General features: G+C 45.8%; 2 protein-coding genes across 2 annotated transcripts in view; both read right to left on the bottom strand.

The window, feature by feature from the left end:
• The window catches only part of BIN2 (bridging integrator 2), a 36358-nt gene extending 30443 nt beyond the window's left edge, over positions 1–5915 (bottom strand). The window contains exon 1 of the mRNA XM_033138444.1: positions 5757–5915. Coding sequence (XP_032994335.1) covers positions 5757–5870 — 114 coding nt within the window. The 5' untranslated portion in view covers positions 5871–5915. The remainder of the gene's footprint in view (positions 1–5756) is intronic.
• A 4862-nt stretch (positions 5916–10777) lies between these two features.
• The window catches only part of GALNT6 (polypeptide N-acetylgalactosaminyltransferase 6), a 30557-nt gene continuing 20429 nt past the window's right edge, over positions 10778–20905 (bottom strand). The window contains exons 6-10 of the mRNA XM_033138442.1: positions 18706–18906; positions 16860–16991; positions 15121–15222; positions 14039–14191; positions 10778–11509 (exon numbers count right to left, since the gene is read on the bottom strand). Of these exons, the coding sequence (XP_032994333.1) occupies positions 11396–11509; positions 14039–14191; positions 15121–15222; positions 16860–16991; positions 18706–18906 (702 nt within the window). The 3' untranslated portion in view covers positions 10778–11395. The remainder of the gene's footprint in view (positions 11510–14038; positions 14192–15120; positions 15223–16859; positions 16992–18705; positions 18907–20905) is intronic.

The raw sequence follows: 20905 nt of genomic DNA, 5'->3' as shown, positions 1-20905 counted from the left end.
TATTTTCGGGGTATGGCTTATTTTCAGGGAATGGCTTATATTTCACAAATGCATAGAAATCCTGCTATGGCTTATTTTATGGCCATGTCTTATTTTAAGAGAAACACGGTACAGCCTCTTGTGGACTTTTTAAATAATACTATTGATGTTGCTTGACCAATTTAAGTTATAAGAAATTATAGAGCCCAGGAACTTAAAGGACTCTACTACTACAACCATGTTACCAAGAATGGAAAGGGGTAACATTTTTATTTTTATTATTAGCTTTCTTTTTGCCATAGCCACTCAAAACGACTTACTAAAAACCATATGTATGTTAAAACTGGGGAGGGAGAGAGAACCATTAAAGCTCCCCACCCAGTCGAAAAGTCCATAATTAAAAGCCAAATGTCTGGTTAAAAAGGAATGTTTTTGCCTGGCTCCTGAAGATATGTAACAATGGCACCAGGCAGGCCTCCCTAGGGAGAGCATTCCACTAATGGGGAGCCACCACTGAAATGGCCCATTCTCAAGTTGCCACCTTCCAAACCTCTCGTGGAGAGGGTACGTGAGGAAGGGTCTCAGATAATGATCACGGGGTCTAGGTCAGTTCTCTTTGGATATGGCAGGTTAGCCACAAAAGAAGAAGAAGAAGAGTTTGGATTTGATATCCCACTTTATCACTACCCGAAGGAGTCTCAAAGCGGCTAACAATCTCCTTTCCCATCCTCCCCCACAACAAACACTCTGTGAGGTGAGTGGGGCTGAGAGACTTCAAAGAAGTGTGACTAGCCCAAGGTCACCCAGCAGCTGCATGTGGAGGAGCGGAGGCGCGAACCCGGTTCCCCAGATTACGAGTCTACTGCTCTTAACCACTACACCACACTGGCTCCCAGGAACTGCCTTTCTAGAGCTGAAAAAGGTCCCATTAGGTATAGAATTATGTTTTCAGCAGTGGCCAGACATGTGTTTCTGCATGTTCACAGGGCATGAGGTTTCCTGTTGTGCTTCTGGGAGGTGTCTGTGGCCCAACAGAGGCCCCGTGGCAGAGGTGCAGGCCTTGGTGGCACGGCAGCATGGGAACATACGCCCCCCCTTGCTGTGCCATCATGACATCACGACGTGACGTCACGATGGTGTGGCATGGAGAGTGCATGCAGGGCACCCACAGTGTGGGGGCCAAGTCGGCTCCGCCATCCTTTGGCCTGCCTCTTTCCCACCAGCGGAGTTCCAGGTATGTCCCACAGTAGCAGAAGTAAGGCATGCTCGGAAGTATCAGGGATAGAATTCAGAGAAGCTGCTGTGTATGCGGCTGAAATTGCAGCGACAGCGTGGGTCTCTGGGTTGCAACCTGACGAACCTAATCTGCGAATACACGGTAGGGCAGACAAGTACTTTTTAGCACGCTAACAGAGCTGTCACCTGGTTTTGTGGCTGAGAACAAAACAAGTAGCTTATCTGACATTTCCCACAACTCTGTAAGTGTAGAACAATGCTAGAAACACATTGGCTGAGAAAGCAACAAATGAAATGTCTGCCAATGGTTATGAGATCCACGGTTATTTGTTTCCCAGTCCAAGTAGCAAAATTTGTTGCACTTGCAGGCTACAGTGGCTTTGGTGAGGCTTTAAATTTAGGAGAAACTTCCTGCCATTTGACAGTGACTGTAATTTTGTTCTTACCTTCGCGGAGCTTCCCAGGGGAGCTGAAAGGACCAGTTCCCCCATAATTTAGCCATAACTTGTCTTCTCTCAGGATGGCAGGGCAAGCAGATGGCCAAATGTATTAATCATATTGTTCATTTTTGAAAGGAACCCCCCCTTTTAAAATAGTGCAATGATGGGGACAACGGGGAGGTAAGGCTGGATTTAAGGGCAGACCCAGCTAAGCACTCTACAACTCGGAAGGCAGATTTTGGGAGGCCATCAGCCCAGATCTATTTCTGGTTGAACCCTAGCACAGCGTTTCCTCTTGGATCCATTAAGTGGCAGTAAGTAAACGGACGAGAGGACAGGGCTCTAGGGAACTCCACTGGGGCTGGGGGCCGAGGTCTGGCACGTTGACTAATACATGGGGGGAAAACACGAATGTTCAGTGCTGAACTTCTAAAAATAACATGTGAAGCCTCCCAGGGGGAAGGGCAATGTGGAGCTGAGCCAGCAATGATGTGCAGGCCTGTCATTTAAATTTCCAAGCCTGGAACATACAGGTGAAACTCGAAAAATGAGAATATCGTGGAAAGGTTCATTTCTTTCAGTAATTCAACTTAAAAGGTGAAACTAATATGTGAGATAGACTCATGACATGCAAAGCGAGATATGTCAAGCCTTTATTTGTTTTAATTGTGATAATTATGGCGTACAGCTGATGAGAACCCCAAATTCACAATCTCAACTTCGGGGTTTTCATCAGCTGTATGCCATTATCATCACAATTATAACAAGCAAAGGCTTGACATATCTCGCTTTGCATGTCATGAGTCTATCTCATATATTAAACTCCAGTAGCTAATGAAAACAATTGCATACATAAATGGACTTTTCCATGATATTCTAATTTTCCGAGTTTAACCTGTAGCTTGAGAATTAATTGTGAAGCCTGTTCCATATTACACCGGTTCAGTGAGACCTGCAACAAAATGCTGCAGTGCAGAGAGAGTGCTCCTGTCCTGAGCTTGGGCCAGCCACGTCCCTTTCCCAGATAACTCCCTTCCAAGCCCACCCAGTTTCTGATTGCTCCTTCTCTATGGTCAGCCAGCATTCTGTGCTTACTGAACATACGGTACTTAGTTTTCATTGGGCTGTTTTGAGGGTTTGCCCTTCCCCTCGAGGGTTTTTCCAGAACATTAGTACTTCTGCAAACCTGCTGCCGCCTCTCTGGTGTGCAGAGATGGTGTCGCCTTGCCTACGTTATGATCAGGGGTGGGCAAATCTGTCTATTTTGGTTCCTCTCCATTTTTCTTGTTCCAGTCTTACATTGAATTCTCTGCATTTCTGCATTTGTTTGTGCAGTTAGTGCGATTCCCCCCCCAAATATGTGCATTTTAGCCTGATAGACACATTTTTGAAAGCAACACCCCCCTAATATAACACATTCTATATGCCACTTTTACTAATATATGCATTCAATGCACACTTTTTGGAAATATGCATTATTTGGTTGCAGAATTGCATCACAAAAGCTGGAGAACAGCGAACTTTGAAGAGCACCCGTGTTTCAGTCTGCAAATTGTGAGAATTAGGTGCACTCACATTGAGTGAGAATTAGGTGCACTCACATTGAAACCCAAACCAAACCGATTTTTCTCTCCCATCCCTAATAAGGTTCCACACTTGCAGGGTGTGTGTGTGTGTGTGTGTGTGAGAGTTTTTAGGTTCAGCTTGGTATTAGAGATTCAGGATCTAAATTTAATCTTTTGTGTAAATCCATGTCTCTTGCATTAAGGTTAAACCTTAGTAATGACATGACCAGGTCATTTAAACCAAATAATGGCTGTTCTGACTACTCAGCCACTGTCTCCTAGACACCACGGGCAGAAGGCAAGTTAGGTGAGGAAGCAGACAAAGGAGAGAGCTATGTAGAAAATGTCCTACGCAAAAAATGTCCTTCCGAGTAGAACATTTTACTGTGTGTGCTGAAATTTGGCGTGGTTGGCAGGTGTCAGATAAAATCGAACCAGGGGTGAACAGGTGAAACTCGAAAAATTAGAATATTTTGGGAAAGTCCATTTATGTAAGCAATTGTTTTCATTAGCTATTGGAGTTTAATATATGAGATAGACTCATGACATGCAAAGCGAGATATGTCAAGCCTTCATTTGTTACAATTGTGATGATTATGGCGCACAGCTGATGAAAACCCCAAAGTTGAGATTGTTAATTTGGGGTTCTCATCAGCTGTACGCCATAATCATCACAATTAAAGGCTTGACATATCTTGCTTTGCATGTCATGAGTCTATCTCATATATTAGTTTCACCTTTTAAGTTGAGTTACAGGTGGGTAGCCGTGTTGGTCTGCCATAGTTGAAACAAAATAGAAAATTCTTTCCAGTAGCACCTTAGAGACCAACTGAGTTTGTTCTTGGTATGAGCTTTCATGTGCATGCACACTTCTTCAGATACACTGAAACAGAAGTCTGTTTCTTCAGATACACTGAAACTTCTGTTTCAGTGTATCTGAAGAAGTGTGCATGCACACGAAAGCTCATACCAAGAACAAACTCAGTTGGTCTCTAAGGTGCTACTGGAAAGAATTTTCTATTTTGTTTCTTTTAAGTTGAATTACTGGAAGAAATGAACCTTTCCACGATATTCTAACTTTTCGAGTTTCACCTGTATAGGAGGGAATCCCCAGCATTATGTGTTACATATTTTGAGGCCTTTGAAAAGGAGGAGAGCCATGCTTAGAACAAAGGCTCTTTCTTTGAAAATACGACTTTCTGTAAGAGGCTCAACACCCCTTCCTTAAGATTTCTCCCTGTCCAATGTTTGTGCCAGTGAGCAAACATTTGACCTGCCTGATACATAAAGTTCTTGGGCACATGACTGGGGTTCCCATATTTCAAAAAGTAAAATCCCCAAAAATACTTTCAGCTTTTTATTTATTTAGGGAATGCAGAGTGCAGCTGTTTTCCCTGCTTTTTCCACCGCGTTGCCATGCATCTGGGGCATTCAGCAAAATTCCCCCACGACACCATTTTTACACCCCAAAACAAGGACATGTTAGGAATTATCCTGAGTCCTTAGGGCACGCCAGAATTCTGTCCCTTCTCACAGAGTTGAGGCAACAGCTACTCAACTATAACTATACAAAATGGCAAGTCTAATGTTTGTAACGGTGACTATATCACATAGGAATGGTGGTTCAAGCAAAATGACAAACCATTACGAACATTGGACTCACCATTTCGCACAGTTATTCGTACACTGAATGACTGGAGGAAAAACCCATCTTTTAACAGATATTTATATCCAGTGCTTTTTCCCCTGGGGGTACGCAGGGGTACGCATACCCCTAAACATTTTGTGAATCTAAGTTTGGTCTCATTGAAGGGCAGTATTTCAATATGAGTAGGAAAATGAGAATATGCCCAAACATTTTTTAAAAAGAAGAAAAGCACTGTTTATATCCTTTCGACAGACTGGCTAAAGCAGGGGTTGGCAACCTGCAGCCCATGGGCCATAAGCGGCCCACGGGGGTCCACGAGCTGCCCCCGAACCGAGCGGCCTGCTCAGTGAGTCCCTGCGTGCTGCGCTAAACCGGGGACTCGCTTCCACGGCACCGGAAATCGCGTCTGTTCAGACGCCAGAAATCGTGGGCACGTGTGATCTGGCCCACGGAGGGATCTCCGCTGGAGTGAACCGGCCCAGGTGAGGTAAACCTTGCCGACCCCTGGGTTAAAGTATGTGTATTTGTGTGTGTGTGAAGGGACACCTACTTTATTGCAACACAGACCAACATACAAGGCAGGGGTGGAGAACATTGTAGGGAGCCCAACAATGTCTGAAACACAACTGACAACCGGCTTGGCCAGTGATCTGGAATGATGGGAGTTGGAGTCCGGCAACATCTGAATGGTGCCCCACCCTGATGTATGACATTCAAAACTGTACTGAAACAATCCGAACAAGAGGCAGGGAATCGCCCTTCCCCTCCTCCCAATTTTGTCTAATCCCTGCTTTCTGAGATACATTTTTGGAGAAGTGAAAGAGCAGGCCATCTATGCGCCCCTCCCAAAGCATTATCAAAGTAAAAGAAAACTCTCTGTAATGGTACCTTCTCCTGGGCTCGGCTGAATTGCTTTTGGACCCGCTTCGCAAACAACCCAGCGCCTCCAGTCTTGCCCTCTGCCATGGCTGCGTCTAGTTGTGCAGTTTCTTTTTTCAGCATCCAGTTGTGGTTTAATTCTTGCTTCTTGCTTCTTCTTCTTTTTTTATAACTTCCGTGGAAGGAAGTTTAAGAAAGGGGTGTCAGCTGTCACCAGGCTTGGCATCCGCTTAACCATCAGTTTTGGGGCGTGTGTGTCTCCTCGGCTGAACGCTGGGTAAGCGGAGGCTTTCTTCACAGGAACAGAACAGCAGCAACTTGTTAAAATCGGCATTTCAACCGTTTCAAAGTTGTTTTGCAATTCTGAGACCGTGAGGTACACTCACATCCTCTTCTTCGGCAAAGCAAGGTTTCTAATGGGTGTTTTACTCTCAGATATGTAAAGTATTTTGAAATGGATGAAGTGCTGATTCAAACACGTTTTATTATTGTGTGATATGTTGCAATCTGCCTTGCGGCCTTGTCGTGAAGACCCTGGGTATATATGCTGGAAAATAAGGTGGAAGAGAAATGATTTGCTAGATCAGGCCAAAAAGCTCAAATTCTGGATAAGGCTTTGGGTCTAGAAATGTCTCTCAGTGCTTGCTTGCTTGCTTTATTTACTTCACCTTTTACCCATTCCCCCCGCCTTGCCCCCCAAATGCCCCCCAACTCTTTGGGAAAGATTTTGCTGGTATGGGGGGGGGTGCTGCAGTGAAAAGGAAAGGAAGGTCAAGTCCAAGTGTGCAAACAGAAGTCTGTTCCACTCATGCATAGACAGCTCTAGATACCACCCCAAAGACAGAAAGCTTGTGATGACATGTACAGGGAAAAATATGAGTGAGAGACATTGCACATACTTTTGTAAATCAAGAAAATCTTTAATAAATATACATTAAAAAAAAGATATGGTCATTTTGCAATTTCCCTATATTATTGATATTTTAATTTTAGAGTCTATGTACAATCAACTGCTGTATAGAATCAACTACAGTGGTACCTCGGGTTACAGACGCTTCAGGTTACAGACTCCGCTAACCCAGAAATAGTACCTCGGGTTAAGAACTTTGCTTCAGGATGAGAACAGAAATTGCGCGGTGGCGGCAGCGGGAGGCCCCATTAGCTAAAGTGGAACCTCAGGTTAAGAACAGTTTCAGGTTAAGAATGGACCTCCAGAACCAATTAAGTTCTTAACCCGAGGTACCACTGTAGTACAAAATAAAGAAGGAACAAAGTAGTCCAATATACAGTTTTATTTTTCCACGAGGTTGCAGTTTTCCACCATCGGAACTTGCCGGGAAACGGCATTAACCTCTGGTACAAATTTAGTCTTGTTCAGTTTGAGGAAATTACCTGAAAGAAGAACTAATTTTTTTTTTTAATCGGATCAAGTCAAACACTATTTAAAAATAAATAAAAAGAGGAAGATGCCAAAAATCCCCCCAAACTCCCACAGAGTCGGGGGGATGGGAACTGTAGTTGTGGGGGTAGACAAAGGCTTGAGGTTGTACAGCAGCAAACAGGTTGAGTGTCTCTGCAGATGAAAGTTGTGTTTTATGGTAGTTCGCACCTTGACCTGTGGGTTGTATTCAGGTGGTCAAGATCCTTACCTCCTCCTCCTCCTCCTCAGAAGAGTTTGGATTTGATATCCTGCTTTATCACTACCTGAAGGAGTCTCAAAGCGGCTAACATTCTCCTTTCCCTTCCTCCCCCCACAACAAACACTCTGTGAGGTGAGTGGGGCTGAGAGACTTCAGAGAAGTGTGACTAGCCCAAGGTCACCCAGCAGCTGCATGTGGAAGAGCGGAGACGTGAACCTGGTTCCCCAGATTACGAGTCTACCACTCTTAACGACTACACTACACTGGCTCTCCTCTCTCCTCACATTAGTTGATAGATTGTCACTAGAAAGGGGTATGAATTTCTGCATTTTGTGAAGAACGCTGGTCACCTTTTTTTTTTTAAAAGACAAATCATGATATAGATGACGGACTAAGCTAAAATGGTGAAAATGACTGGGAAAATCAGAAACTAAGAGGACAGAAACTTTAACAAGGAATGGGAAAATTTTATAAGTTATCTAAGAGAACACTGAAAACATCTACATATTTTTCACTCCATAGAACGCACTTCTTTCCTCCTGAAAAGTAAGTGGAAATGTCTGTGCGTCTTATGGAGCAAATGCATGGTCCCTGGAGCCGAATTGCCTAGGGGCCAAAAGCAGATCGTGCTCTTTATTATACAAAGAGAGAAGGGGGTGTTGAAAGGAAGCCGCTGAACAGCTGTTCAGCAAGTGGCCCGGGAGAGAGATAAGGCTCCCTTTCCAGCCCCGCCCCCTTGCCCAGGCCTCCACTGTTGAATGCAGAGGGAGGCTGTTTGTTTCCCCAGCGACATGTGACTGGCTGATTAGATTATCTGTCTGGAAACTAGAAATGGCTGTAGGACTAGAAGCTGCAGAACTGTGAGTTGAACCCCATAAAAACAGGGCTTTTCCTCTTTGAAAAAGAAGCTGCACCACTTTCAGCTGATCCTCAAAAAAGCAGGGCTTTTCCCTTTGCAAAAAAAGCTGCACCACTTTCAGCTGATCCTCAAGAAAGCAGGGCGTTCCCCCTTTCCTCCTCTAAAAACTAGGTGCTTCTTATGTTCCTACTTGCTACCAACCCCCCATGGGCAGTTCAAAAAGACACACCATATGGCTAATTGATTTTGGAAACGAGGGACCTTCCAGAAAGCAGACCTTGCAGAAGCATTGCAGTTTGCTGTTCCAATAAATAAAAAAATTAATTTGAAAATCCCCAGGGCCTGCCCAAACTCTTTGTTGTTGTTCAGTCGTGTCCAACTCTTCGTGACCCCGTGGACCAGAGCACGCCAGGCACGCCTATCCTCCACTGCCTCCCGCAGTTTGGCCAAACTCATGCCAGTCGCTTCGAGAACACTGTCCAACCATCTCATCCTCTGTAGTTCCCTTCTCCTTGTGCCCTCCATCTTTCCCAACATCAGGGTCTTTTCTTGGGAGTCTTCTCTTCTCGTGAGGTGGCAAAAATACCGGAGCCTCAACTTCAGGATCTGCCCAAACTCTTAGGTGTGCCTAAACCAGCTTTTTGGATTCCAGATATTATGTGAACTCTGTTGTTTAGTGGTGCAAAATTATGTGACTGGGCAATATTTCCAGAACAACATTTACCCTGCAGCATCATTGCTGCTGTTCCTATTTGGATGTATGAAGATACATGTATTGTTCTGTGCCCTTTTGCTGATAAATGTTGTGGTCACTGACAACCACATGAAAATGAATGGTTCTGGAGATAAAAGGGCAGGGAAATGGTTGCCAATTTGGAATCTCTCCACAGACCCCAATGGCTTATGTATAAATATCCTCCAGTGTTTGACTCAAGATACGAAATACTCAGAAGCAATTAAAAAGTTTGTTGTGTGGCAGTAAGGGAGCAACACCCAACTTCCATGGGGTCTGATATACCCAGCCAAAATTAAAAAAAAAAGAATTTTATTTTGGAGTCCAACATATTTATACAGAATACCCTTAAAACATGAGGACTGATCAAAGGGAAGACCTGAAGCTAATATTTTTTCTCAAAAGCAGCTTCCAACATTAGCCTGCTATTTATCTCTCTCTCTCTCTCTCTCTCTCTCTCTCTCTCTCTCTCTCACACACACACACACACACACACACACACACACACACACACGCTGTTGAAGAGCAATTAGAAAGTAAGCAAAGTCAGACTAGATTCTCTTGCAAAATAGAATTTTAAGTTTTATTATTTCCAGTTGGGATTTACCAAGGCAGGTCTTTGGCTTTCAGCTAAAGCCTTCCTGGAAATGAACACAATGGGAAAACCAATGTCACCTTCTGCATTTAGGGAAACAGTCAACACCTTTGGTCTTTCTTCAAAACCCCCCACAAACTAACGGCTTTTAAAGTGTAGTGTGCTCAAAAACACCCAATTCTTAGGGTGTTCTGGAGGTACATTTTCCTTCAAATTCATCTCTACATTTCGCTTCAGATGGACAGTGCAATAGCTAATCAAGCTATGGGTAAGAAGAGTCTCATTGTCAAGTCACGACGAAAATCCCCACCTCCAGTGGCATCCCAAAAACAAATAAGCTATTTTTCTTAACCGCATACAAAACAAATAAGGAAAACAGGGATTTGCTCCATCAGGCAACTGCAACAAGCAGTATATCATATACTAATTTACTTCAGCAGGTGTTTTTGTAAAGACAGGCACCCACACACTCATTCCCTGTTGTGTAGTCCCTACAATCCCATCCATGAAGGTGATTTTGCAGGCTTCTGTAGCACCCGTTCCCTCGAAGCAAGCAGCTTCTCCAGCTGGTCTTAAAAAATAATGGCACATTAGCAGCTTTCCTTGCTCCAAGGCATCATCGCAGAGAACAACCGAGGTCATGGGAGGAGCCACGTGAAAAGGCAAGTGGTATTTTCTCCTAATGCAGGAAGTTGTCAAACCATGCAGGGTACACAAACAGGTGTGTGTGTGTGTGGGGGGTCAAGTTCATGTCAAAGGCCTCTGGAGGTCTGGATCGCAGCGATCAGAAAGGCACACCAGGTCCCTGACCTTGGGAGTCGTAAGGAAGTGCCTAGCAAAAATGCTACCCTTCCATCATTCCTTTTTTTTTTTTGAGGTCCAGGGAGTACATCTCCCCTGCCAAGTCCCATTTTTCTTTGGCAAAGGGATAAAGCTGCCTTGAGGATGCTTTTAAAAAAGAGAGAGAAAGGGACTTATTTGCAGCACGATGGTGAGAGGCCTGACGCGGTAAGGCACTGGCAACGGGCTGTGCAAAGAGGTGAAGATTTCAGCCACAAAACAATACCACACTCCAGTCTTCCACTATTGTAAAATGCAGTCCTAACCTACTGAAACTTTTTTTTTTGGGGGGGGGGGGTTTGCAACAGTTTCTGCACTTGCATCTGTGTGCAAGCTCCTTGGGAAAAAAAACAGAGCTGAGAAACTATTAGAAATGTCCCCCCATAGTCTTTACAACACAGTTTCTACTTCCACAGTCTCTGCGTGGACAGAACATGCGTTTCCTATGTAACAGAGGTTTAAAGTCATTCTTCTCTTTGGCATCAGTTATTTTCTAAACTATCCCACAGGTAAAACTATTTCTTAGGACAGGCTCTGCACCTTCGCAAGCTGCTACTTCCTATGCTGCTCACGGCATACAAAAGTTAAGAGGGGAAAAAATATTTTACATCCTATCAACCCCCTCTTTTTTTTTAAATCTACTGCAAAATAAAACCACCATTGTTGTCCGTCTCACAATATGGAGCTTTGATTGACAATACTTATGGTACTCTAAAGGGCAAACAAACATACCAGCTTGGAATTTTACTTAATTAAAAAGAAATAAGGACGCACCAGGGTTTGCTGTGTCCTCTTTGAGCATCCCATCCCACAAAGGCACAAAAGTGGTTTTGTAAGTCAAGTGTGATTACGCAGCATATTTGACTGGGTTCCCTTCTTTCTCTGAACTAGTCCTCTGTCTTCTTGGTAGTGGAGTTAAGAGAACAGAAACCTTCACAAGAGGACCTTGGCAACAGGCTTCGTGGTCTTTGCCAGGATTGCTTAGCTGAAGTACCAAAGCTGATGGGGGTCTGCAGAGTTGCAGGAAGCCATGGAGGGATGCTCTCCCCTTGCAGACAGACATTTGTTAGATGCCACATTTTTAAGGAGGTGATCCTAAAAATAGAAGAAGATGAAGAGCATTGCCTTAGATCACTCCAAATTCCATCCAAGCCCAGTAGTCTATCCCCAAGAGAAGTAGGAGAGATTCCTACGAGCAATTAGAAAAAGAGAACACAAAGCTGATGGATTTTCCCTGTATCCTCACAGCGTGTGATATATGGATATTATACCTCTGTACCTATAGCTCACAAGGCTTCTAAGGAAGCCCCAGCACTCTAGGAATATGCAGTTCCTTGGGGCTGCACCAAATGCCCCTCTTGAAATTTGCCTGGTGTTTGCTGGGGACAAAGTTCATTGGTTTTTTTGGGGGTGGTGGTGGAGGGGAAATATTTGCAGTGTTTCTGAAGTAAGGAAACCATACTTACATAAACCATAGGAAAGCACCCTCTCCCCTCTTGACTGAAGGTGGGGAAAATATCCGCCACTCAAATCAGGTTTTGGTTCGTTGTTGTTTGTAGCAAACGACCATTAACAAGGAAAATGTTAACTCCTGTTGCTGCTACCATGGGCGGAAGCAGCCAAGGGACACACAGGAGTTCTTCTGGGTGCTCAGAGAGTGGCTACAGCTTCCTGCTGTATATAGCAGAATATCCCTAGAAGCATGTTCGTGGCGAAGAATTGTGGCTCAGTTGACATTTCCCCCAATTCTGGAAGTTTATTATTATTATTTTTAATTTTGAAAAGTCTCTCCTTAACCTTAGCACCATGGTCAGCATACCTCACCACTGCCAAAACACCTCACCCCACAAACAAAATCACCCTGCTGGGGTCCTGCAGACTCACTCTCTCTCTCTCTCTCTCTTTCCAATAAGAATTAATTAATTAATTTTTTTAAAATAAAAAATTTATAAAAATTTTCCAATTAAAAGCACAAATCATTACATGGTTAAACTTTTCATACTCCCCCCTCTCACACCGAGGGGAGCAAAATATCCAAACCCCCCTCTCACAGGAGTACATAAAATCATTTTACGTTTAACCCCATACTTTACAGAAATCATTGCTTATTCCCAACCCTCTACCTGGGCCAGGTATTCATACATCTTACAATTTAAATTGACTTCCCCAATTCCCCCCCCCCCTGCTGACTTCAAGGTAACACATAATTCCCAGTTTCCCTCTCATCTTCTAATCCTGCAGACTCTCTTGCCCCCTCCAAAAACAAAAACCAGAAACATTTTAATTCCAGTGTTTTTTTTCCGTCACAGCCCTATTTCCCTATCACAGCCCTATTGTTTAAAGAGAGATTAAAACGCCTGTCTTTGGCATCAACCATTTTCAGACAAGTTATTAAGCATCCATGCTTATTTAGCTAAGCTCATATGGCTCTTGTGGCCCCCCTGGGGAGGAAGGAAAGGATATAAATGGAATGAATTAATAAATACTAATCATTGAGAGATCTGCTCCTCCATGAATTTTTAAAATGATTTCTTTCTTTGGGGGGTGGGGGGGGGAGACCATCCTGCAACTTAGCAACCATCACCACACCAGGTGCTAGATAAAGATGGAACAACCCAGTAAACAAATAGCACTGTGAAAATGGAGTTCTCTCTCTTCCCCATTTCCCGCTTCAAGGCAGTGAGGGCGAGCGGCTCCAACAAAGCCAAGAGGGATCATCAGATCCTCCTTTGTGGCGGCGGCTGCAACTTCTCGTTACAGCACACCCCAAGCCCACACTCAGTGGTTGCTCTCCAGAAAAAAATGGCAGAATAGAACTGCCCATTATGTACTTTGGCCAGGCCGGGCCAGGCTGTAGCCGTAGCAGCAAGGAATGTCTCTCTGGTGGACGACTGACATGGGGGTGGGGGGAATGGGAAGAAGAAGAAGAAGAGTTTGGATTTGATATCCCGCTTTATCACTACCCGAAGGAGTCTCAAAGCGGCTAACATTCTCCTTTCCCTTCCTCCCTCACAACAAACACTCTGTGAGGTGAGTGGGGCTGAGAGACTTCAAAGAAGTGTGACTAGCCCAAGGTCACCCAGCAGCTGCATGTGGAGGAGTGGAGACACGAACCCGGTTCCCCAGATTACGAGTCCACCTTCTTAACCACTACACCACACTGGCTCTCAATGGGGGTTCTGAGAGCTAGAGAAAAGCACGCCGCTCTGAAATCTACCTATAAAGGTAAAGGTAAAGGGACCCCTGACCGTTAGGTCCAGTCGTGGACGACTCTGGGGTTGCGGCGCTCATCTCGCTCTATAGGCCGAGGGAGCCGGTGTTTGTCCGCAGACAGCTTCCGGGTCAATGTGGCCAGCATGACTAAGCCGCTTCTGGCGAACCAGAGCAGCGCACGGAAACGGCATTTACCTTCCCGCTGGAGCGGTACCTATTTATCTACTTGCACTTTGACGTGCTTTCGAACTGCTAGGTGGGCAGGAGCTGGGACCAAACAACGGGAGCTCACCCCGTCGCGGGGATTCGAACCGCCGACCTTCTGATCAGCAAGCCCTAGGCTCAGTGGTTTAACTCACAGCGCCACCCGCTTCCCCAAATCTACCTATATCTGTAACTTAAAGCACTCACATGAGTCAGTTCCCATTCTTCATTTTCCGGCACCCGGGAGTGCTTCCCCGTATAGTGACAGTCTCCCAATTCCACGGGCCCCATCTTGGAACGGAGGCAGAGCTGCTTGCCGATGTTGTGCCGCAGGTCTCGCTGGGATGTGTATTCAAAGTACTGAGAACGACACACAAAAGAACAACCACCGGGGAGTTGCTAAGAGGCCTTCCTCATCAGAAAGCAATTGAGAGGAGCCAGGGTTTTGCTTTGTTCTGGGGTAGAGCGGTTTATTTTTTACACTTGTGGATGCAAAACAAAGTGGTAGGCAATCCCTTACCCATTTTGTAAAAGTGTTCTCAACTGTTTTGGGGAACAAGTCTATACAGTTGTACCATGGTTGTTGAACTTAATCCGTTCCGGGAGTCCGTCCGACTCCATTCAAAAACCAAGGCGTGGCTTCCGATTGGCTGCAAGAGCTTCCTGAACTCAATCGAAAGCCATGGGAGCCGTGTCGGAAATTTGGCTTCTGAAAAATGTTCGCAAACCGGAACACCTGCTTTTGGGTTTGCGGCGTTCGGGAGCCAATTTGTTTGGCTACTAAGCCATTTGAGATCCAAGGTATGACTGTAGGTGTATTTTGATTAATGCAGTGTTCTTTTTTCTGTTTTAAAATGGAAACCTAGGGGGGGGGGGAAATGTGGGTATGCTCTTATACTAGGAAAGTTGCAATTAGTTCAGACAGTGCAGAACAATCTCTACAGAAGCACCTGTTTGCCTGAAATCATAGGGCAGCACAAAACCTCCAGACTGCCGGGCCTGAAAGCATTGCCAAGTGGTGTGTGGTCATACATGAGAAGAGACATGGGTTGGTGTCCAATGAAGCAGTTCTATTTGCACAAGGACTTTTCGGCTGTGCAGTGGAACATCTTTACCTGTGCAACCCCTAAATCTGTTATGGGGTTTTCTCCAATCCTCTAGAAGGGTGTGGGAAAGGGCATGAGAAGAGAGGAGAAAGAGTTTCATTGCACAAACAGAAACCCTTGCACTAATGGGAGCGTTTTGCTGGAATCCACCCCAAGGCCGGACTTTTCTCACGAATTCCATACCTGATTGCCTCCCATCCCATGGCAGGGGTACATGATGAGTGGCTTCCCTCCATGGTTGTTCTCTCCAACATCCAGGCAGCGCTTGGCACCCTCATTTCTAATCTGAAAACAATCCAACACTGTTAGGGGTCCATCTACAGCCATCTACAGTCAGTAGCAGCACCTGGGTGCAAATGGGCCTTAATACAGCCTCGTTGACTCTGCACTCTTTCTTTAAGCAGTGTGCAGTCCCTTCAGCCCAACTAACTTCCCGCCTCTCTCAAAGCAACTATATCTAACTTATCTTCCATTTCTAGCTACTAGCATACCTAGTACCTGCTCAAGAAACAAAAACTTGGGGAGGCTTGGGAGTCGCGGGCGGGTGGCGCGCCAAATGTTCGCCATGGGTGGATCACTCCGGCTGCAGGGCGCGTGTGCCACTCTGGGCACCCAAGCAGCTATCCTGCGCCTGGGAGGGCACCCTTCGCACCACACACCCCTTGGGAGCACACACATGCTCTGGCGCTGGTGGGAGGGAGGGAAGGAAGGAAGGAAGGAAGGAAGGAAGGAGTCAAGAGTTCATAAGCTGAGAAGTACAGATTGACAAAGCAAAAATTACAGTTTATGAAGGCTGGTTAATGAAAGGCTTGCTTTATGTAGCAAAGTCAAAGGGCAGCAAATGAAAGACTCGACCAGATTTCCTTTTCTGCTGCATAGGTCCCTGTTTTAAAGCTCTGTGTCCAAGTGCCCCACCCTCCTGCCTTGGCGCCCCCCCCAAACCCCCCCTGCTAAATCAGAGGAAATGGCATTCTGGGGAAAACCTGAAGTGCCATTTGTTGTGCTTCAGTTTTAAAGCATGGTGTTGTGCTTGGAAAGCACAGGACAAAAGATATGAGTCAATGAGTGAAGACGCGCACCATTTTCACTTGGTGGAGAATCAAACCCGGGGTCAGCAAACTTTTTCAGCAGGGGGCCGGTCCACTGTCCCTCAGACCTTTTTGAAGAACGAATTCCTATGCCCCACAAATAACTCAGAGATGCATTTTAAATAAAAGGACACATTCTACTCGTGTAAAAACATGCAGATTCCTGGACCATCCGTGGACCTGATTGAGAAGGCGATTGGGCCGCATCCGGCCCCTGGGCCTTAGTTTGGGGACCCCTGATCAAACCTATTCCCGGAGTTTCTCTCTTAGTCACATAGGAGTGGGATGGAAGATTGGAAATACATAAGCAATTTTAAATGTTTATACATGTAGATTTTACAGGCCTACCATCTGGATTTGGAACATACATATATGCACAATCCGAATCTGGACCAGATACAGTGGTACCTCGGGTTACGTACTTAATTGGTTCCGGGGTGCCGTTCGTAACCCGAAAAGTACGTAAACCGAACGGCGATATCGCACATGCGTAAAAGTGCAATTTCGTGCTTTGCGCATGCGCAGACCACTTCAGGACATGTGCGGCCCATGCGCGGGGCGAAAAACACTTCCGGGTTATGGGAGTACGTAGCCCCAAAAAACATAACCCGATGCGGACGTAACCCGAGGTACGACTGTACTGGTATTCTGAGCCATGTCCTCAGTGCAGAATATATTATTGAACCAAGGAAGGGCCAAGTGGAAAATTTGGGGTGTTTCTTCCTGAGGCATTTGGGTGAACGTGGTTGGATATAGAAGGCGAGGCTAGATGCTCCTTTCCTGTGACCCAGAAGGAACTCTCTCATGCAATGAACACCCCAAACCTGCACTTACAGCTCCGTAAAACGCTGGCGTAAGGTCTGGGATGAAGATCTCGGGATAAATGGTTTGTAGGTACCAGGTGAAGTTCTTGCAATGTAACCGCTCCTTCAGCTCAAGCCTCTCGGCGAGGTCTCCATACGTTTTCTGACAAGGCACAGCATGGTTTTTGTTTTTGTTTAAAGTATCAGTTCATTAAAAAAGGAGACACTATCACTGCCCTCCCTCCCTGCTGGATAGAACCCACCAAATCTCTAAATGAATTCTGAAAACAGACAATTCCTTAATTTGCTTAAGCTGCGAGCTTAAATCCAAGGTAGGCCTCAGCCCCTGAGAGTTGCATCCAGGGATGGGGCCCAACCTTGGAGTCTGCAAAGGCTTAGAAAGGCTCCACGTTACTCTCCTTTCTAGACTTCTGGAGGTTCTTGAGGGTAAGTTGCCCCCAACTGCCACCACCTGGCAAGGCCACAGCTGATCTCTCCCCAGGGGTCGGAGAGGGGCAACTCTCAGTCACCCAACCGCTGAAACAGTGGAACAGTCTTCCTTGGGAGGTAGGGCTCTCCTTCCTTGGAGGTTTTGTAAGCAAAGGTTGGGTGGCCATCTCTCATGGATGCTTAAGCTGAGGTTCCTGTATTGCAGGGGGTTGGACTAGATGACTCTTGGGGTCCCTTCCACCTCTATGATTCAGCGGGTTCTCCTTCATGGAGAGCACGTGTTGCGGTGGGGGCCAACAGGTCACCCCTCTGTTGCTGGGTGGGTTAGTCTGGATGGCCACAACTGCGATTGGGCTCTGGCTGCCGTTGGGGAGATTCATATGTTGCAATTTGTTGATGGACAGCCCAGAGCCTATAAATTGCCCTGCACACAGCGTGGGAGTTCTCCTGGCTTCGTGCATCAGATCTCCCGCCCTCCCTCCCTGTTATTAGGCCTCTGCATTGACCTTGCTATGCCTGTCATGGGGTCGTCTGCTTTTGGGGCAGGGGCCTGGTAGGAATTTTTCCATTTGGCTGATTGGCTGGCGCCATTTTGTTTTTGCCTACTGCATAGCGATTGGTCACAACTTGTAAGGTTGGCGGTTAGGCATTGGTTATTAATTGGTTGGTGGAGGGGCAGGGTTGGCTGTGGTTGCCCTTCCTATGCTGCGAAGGGGCAGGTTGGCTGTGGTTGCCCCTTCAATGCTGCTGCTGCACGGGGAAATCCATTAAAGGAATCCAGGGGCTCACCCATGCTTGTCTGTATCCCCTGGTCAGGGGCCAGGGCCCACGCAAGAGCCCCTGGGAGCATTAGGGGAGATCAGGCGCACATTCTCTCCCCAAAGTGTTTTTCCCCTTTACTGACTCCACAGGCTGGTGGATGTCCGTTCTGTCCCCAGAGGGACAGATAGTCTTAACCAATGCCTAAGCAACCACTCACGTATTTTGTATTTTAATAAAGTTGTGGCCAAAATAATGCCAAAAACCTTAAACTTATATTCTTGTGTGAAGTGTGTTTCATTTGAGGGGTGGTTTGGGGACCTCGACACGCAATATGAAATGCCCATACAGTGCTTTTTCTTGCCTTGGTGAGGCTCCCTGCAGCTACGTTTGAGAACCCTCTTCACTACAGCTGAATTAGCTCTGCATAGAGAAATGAGAAGACGCTATGCAACAACTCTGAATCTGCCCTCCCCAAACTGTTGCCCTCAAGATGTTTGGACTGCAACTCCCATCAACCCTGATCATAGAGTCTGCTAGCTGGGCCTGATGGAGCTTGCAGTCCAAAAAAACGAGGAAGGCTGCTCTAAATACATGCTTGAAAACAAGGGACAGGCACTCCTGATCCTTCAGAGCAACTTTCAGGGAGGGGAAGTTGCCTTACATACCTCTCTAGCCATCTGGGAGGCCTGCTGGTTCCTTCTGTAGAAGATTTCCTTGTAGTCGTCCATCCAGACTTCCGCCAGACGCACCTGGTTCCTGGAGATGACTTGAGTTCCTTTGGGGAAGGTGTGGGGACTCTTGGAACGGAACACGTGGCCAACCACGGAGCAGGGGATGATCTCCAGCTGGCCCCCACACTGCCAAACCTGCAGGAAAGATATGCCCCCCCCCATGCCAACAGAAACCCATCAGTAAAGAATTTGAGCCTGCCTGGTCCAAGGTGTGAAATGTGTGGCTGTCTTTCTCTTCTTTAAGGCAGAGAATCAGCATAACAATTATTAGGAAATCTGCCTTATATACCGAGCCAGACCACTGGTCCATCTACCTTAGTATTGTCTGTGAGAAGTAAACACAGAGCATCCAAACACAACATTGCTAGAGTGGACATGAAGGTGTCTCAGTCCTCCAGCCTTAACTTGCTGAAATACTGCAGGGATCTATGGCATGCAAATTGAACAAGGTAAGGAGAAGAAGGGAAGTCATAGATATTTTAAGGTTCTTCAAATGAGTATTCTAAAATGCAAAATAGAAAAACTTCATAAAAATTATACAAAAACAAAACAAAACAAATTAGCAAACTGAAACACAAATTATGCGTTTCACACGTCATCTGCTCTGGCTCGCTTGTGTCACGGCCATGAATGCAGCGATTCAGGTGCAGGATGGGTCCTGCCAGCAAGAGTCAGAGAGCTCCAAGAGCACCAGAGTCTGAGGAGCAGAAATCCTGAGATCATCCTGCTCCCCACCAGCCCCTTCAAAGGAGCCCAGGCCCTGCACCCAGAGCTGGTGACCCCAATGTTACCAGTGAGGAGCTCAAGGGCATCTTCACCAACCTAAGGATTCCTTATGCCCCAAAGCCTGCGTTCCACTCTGGTACGGATGAAACTGGGACCTACCTTGGGACCTACTTAGAGGCAATCTGGACTTTGCCACTTTGAGTTTTGTCTAGCTAGCAACCAGGCGTGGCTGAACATCACTACGGTGATACAAGCGGCTGCAACTATGCTTAATGTCTCTGCAACTGTTGCAGCTGCTTGCTCCCTTCTGCTAGTTGGCTTTGGGCGCATTATAGACCTGAGTATACCGTTGAAGGCATGACCAGGCACTTCTGTGGGTGTGCATTGGCAGTCCTGAATGGGAGATCCCTGGCTCTCTAAGAAACTTCTGTACCTGCTCCTCCTTCTCCTTGCAGCCACAGGGTGGCACTCCAAGCAGCCTTTAGCCTCTGAAATTTGCTATTCAGACGGGGCCCTTTTTAAAATTAACATTTATGCACATAAAACCACCATAAAGAGCATGCATGTGATCCACTCAAGCTTTTCATTGCAATCATGAAAGAAAACACACTTCCCCTCCTTAAAAAGTATTTCAGTTTTTTCCTTTACTTTAAGGTTACCAGATTTTTTCCAATGAATCCGGGGACACGTTTCAACTTCAATGGATTTTGTATGGGGACTGATTTGTAAATCCGGGGACTGTCCCCAGGAAACAGGGACGCCTGGTAACCTTACTTTACTTTATATACCTATATCTAATCTGCAAATTTTACCATGCTTGCAGTATCCCAGATTTTCTTACACTTTCCTAGTAATTCTAAGGTAGCAAAACTCTTTCAATAATGTGCAGTTGTCACACTTGCTGTGAGCAAATTCAGTACCACATTGCTGCTTGCACATATCCTTTATCAACAGAAACTGAAGGTACACATGGTTAGAACTGCTACTTATGCGGGATGCATGTTTTATCACAACAGGAACGGCCTCTCTTCCCCACCCCCACCCCTTTTTCTTCATGGGGGAAGAGTTCGGAAGATTTTGCTTCCAGTTTTGGTTAACTACTCCTTCCCTGGGCCATCCAAATCCGACAAACGGTGATTAATCTTAACTATGGTTTATTTGAAAGAAGCCAACTTTGAAACTGTGGTTTATGAAGCTGGCTTGTTTCAACAAATCACAGTCATAATCAACCACAGGTTTAGGGTTTGGGTGCAATGTTAAATTATGGTTAATTGAAACCTGAAAAAGACACCCCAGGGGAGGGAAGTGGGCCTAGGGGGAGACTAGGCTTGCTCATGTCACAATCCTTCAGTTTTGATTTATTTTTTTTAAAAGCAGTAAAACAACCCAACCCTAATAGCTACACATT

The sequence above is a fragment of the Lacerta agilis genome, chromosome 2, assembly GCF_009819535.1.
Source record: "Lacerta agilis isolate rLacAgi1 chromosome 2, rLacAgi1.pri, whole genome shotgun sequence".
Lineage (NCBI taxonomy): Eukaryota > Metazoa > Chordata > Lepidosauria > Squamata > Lacertidae > Lacerta > Lacerta agilis.
The sequence above is the reverse complement of the archived record's forward strand: the minus strand, read 5'-3'. Positions and strand labels throughout refer to the sequence as shown.